Here is an 855-nt window from a genome sequence, read left to right as displayed (position 1 = left end):
GCGCGCTGGAGAGAGTGTGTGTGCGCGCGCTGGAGAGAGTGTGTGTGTGCGCTGGAGAGAGTGTGTGTGCTGGAGACATAGAGTGTGTGTGCTGGGGAGTGTGTGTGTGCTGGAGACATAGAGTGTGTGTGCTGGAGAGTGTGTGTGTGCTGGAGACATAGAGTGTGTGTGCTGGAGAGTGTGTGTGTGCTGGAGGGTGTGTGGTGTGTGAAGGCGGGGGAGAGACTGTGCTCTGAGGTGGGAGGTCTCTCTCTCTCTCTCTCTCTGTGTGTGTGTGTGTGTCCCACACTGACCTGCCTTGATTTGCATGCTCCCACTGGAACGGCTGCAGGACAGGTAGCTGTCAGTTCCCTTCAGTGTGTACTCGGCCTGTGACTTGAACAGCTCCATTCGCCAACACACACACAGAGCCGGGTCGCTGCCCCCCTTGCCCTGTGCGGACGGTTGCAAATGAAAACATCGCCTTGGTTCTGTTTGACCGTCACAGAGGCTGGGTTCCAAACACACAGGCGGACAGGGCTGGCTCCCCTCAGGGACAGGAGCACTCAATGCGAGCTCCTGCACACACACACACACTGTCCTCCCAGCACCCCTGGCCCGACAGCTCAGCCTGCAAAAACAAAAATGCAACAACAACACATGCTTCTCCTGGCCCGGACGGGGGGGCTCATCCCAGCCCTCCCGAAAAGGAACTCACTCCCCCTCCATCCGTGCTCCCCTTTGCGGTCAGCCACCCCCCACCCCACACACGCACAGCCGCTCCGTCCCGCCGAATGGCGAGTTGCATTCGCCTAACGCCTCAACGCGCACCCGCGGCACACTGCGCTGCTGGCTGAGCCAGGGCAAATGCTGGAG

General features: G+C 60.1%; 1 protein-coding gene across 1 annotated transcript in view; it reads right to left on the bottom strand.

Annotated features, from left to right (window-relative positions):
• Nucleotides 1-626, bottom strand: part of LOC122542960 (phosphatidylinositide phosphatase SAC2-like) — a 9,212-nt gene extending 8,586 nt beyond the window's left edge. The window contains exon 1 of the mRNA XM_043681102.1: nucleotides 294-626. Within this exon, the coding sequence (XP_043537037.1) occupies nucleotides 294-390 (97 nt within the window). The 5' untranslated portion in view covers nucleotides 391-626. The remainder of the gene's footprint in view (nucleotides 1-293) is intronic.
• Between the last annotated feature and the right edge of the window lie 229 nt (nucleotides 627-855).

The sequence above is a fragment of the Chiloscyllium plagiosum genome, chromosome 42, assembly GCF_004010195.1.
Source record: "Chiloscyllium plagiosum isolate BGI_BamShark_2017 chromosome 42, ASM401019v2, whole genome shotgun sequence".
NCBI lineage: Eukaryota > Metazoa > Chordata > Chondrichthyes > Orectolobiformes > Hemiscylliidae > Chiloscyllium > Chiloscyllium plagiosum.
Note: the sequence above shows the minus strand (reverse complement) of the source record. Positions and strands in the feature narration are given on the sequence as shown.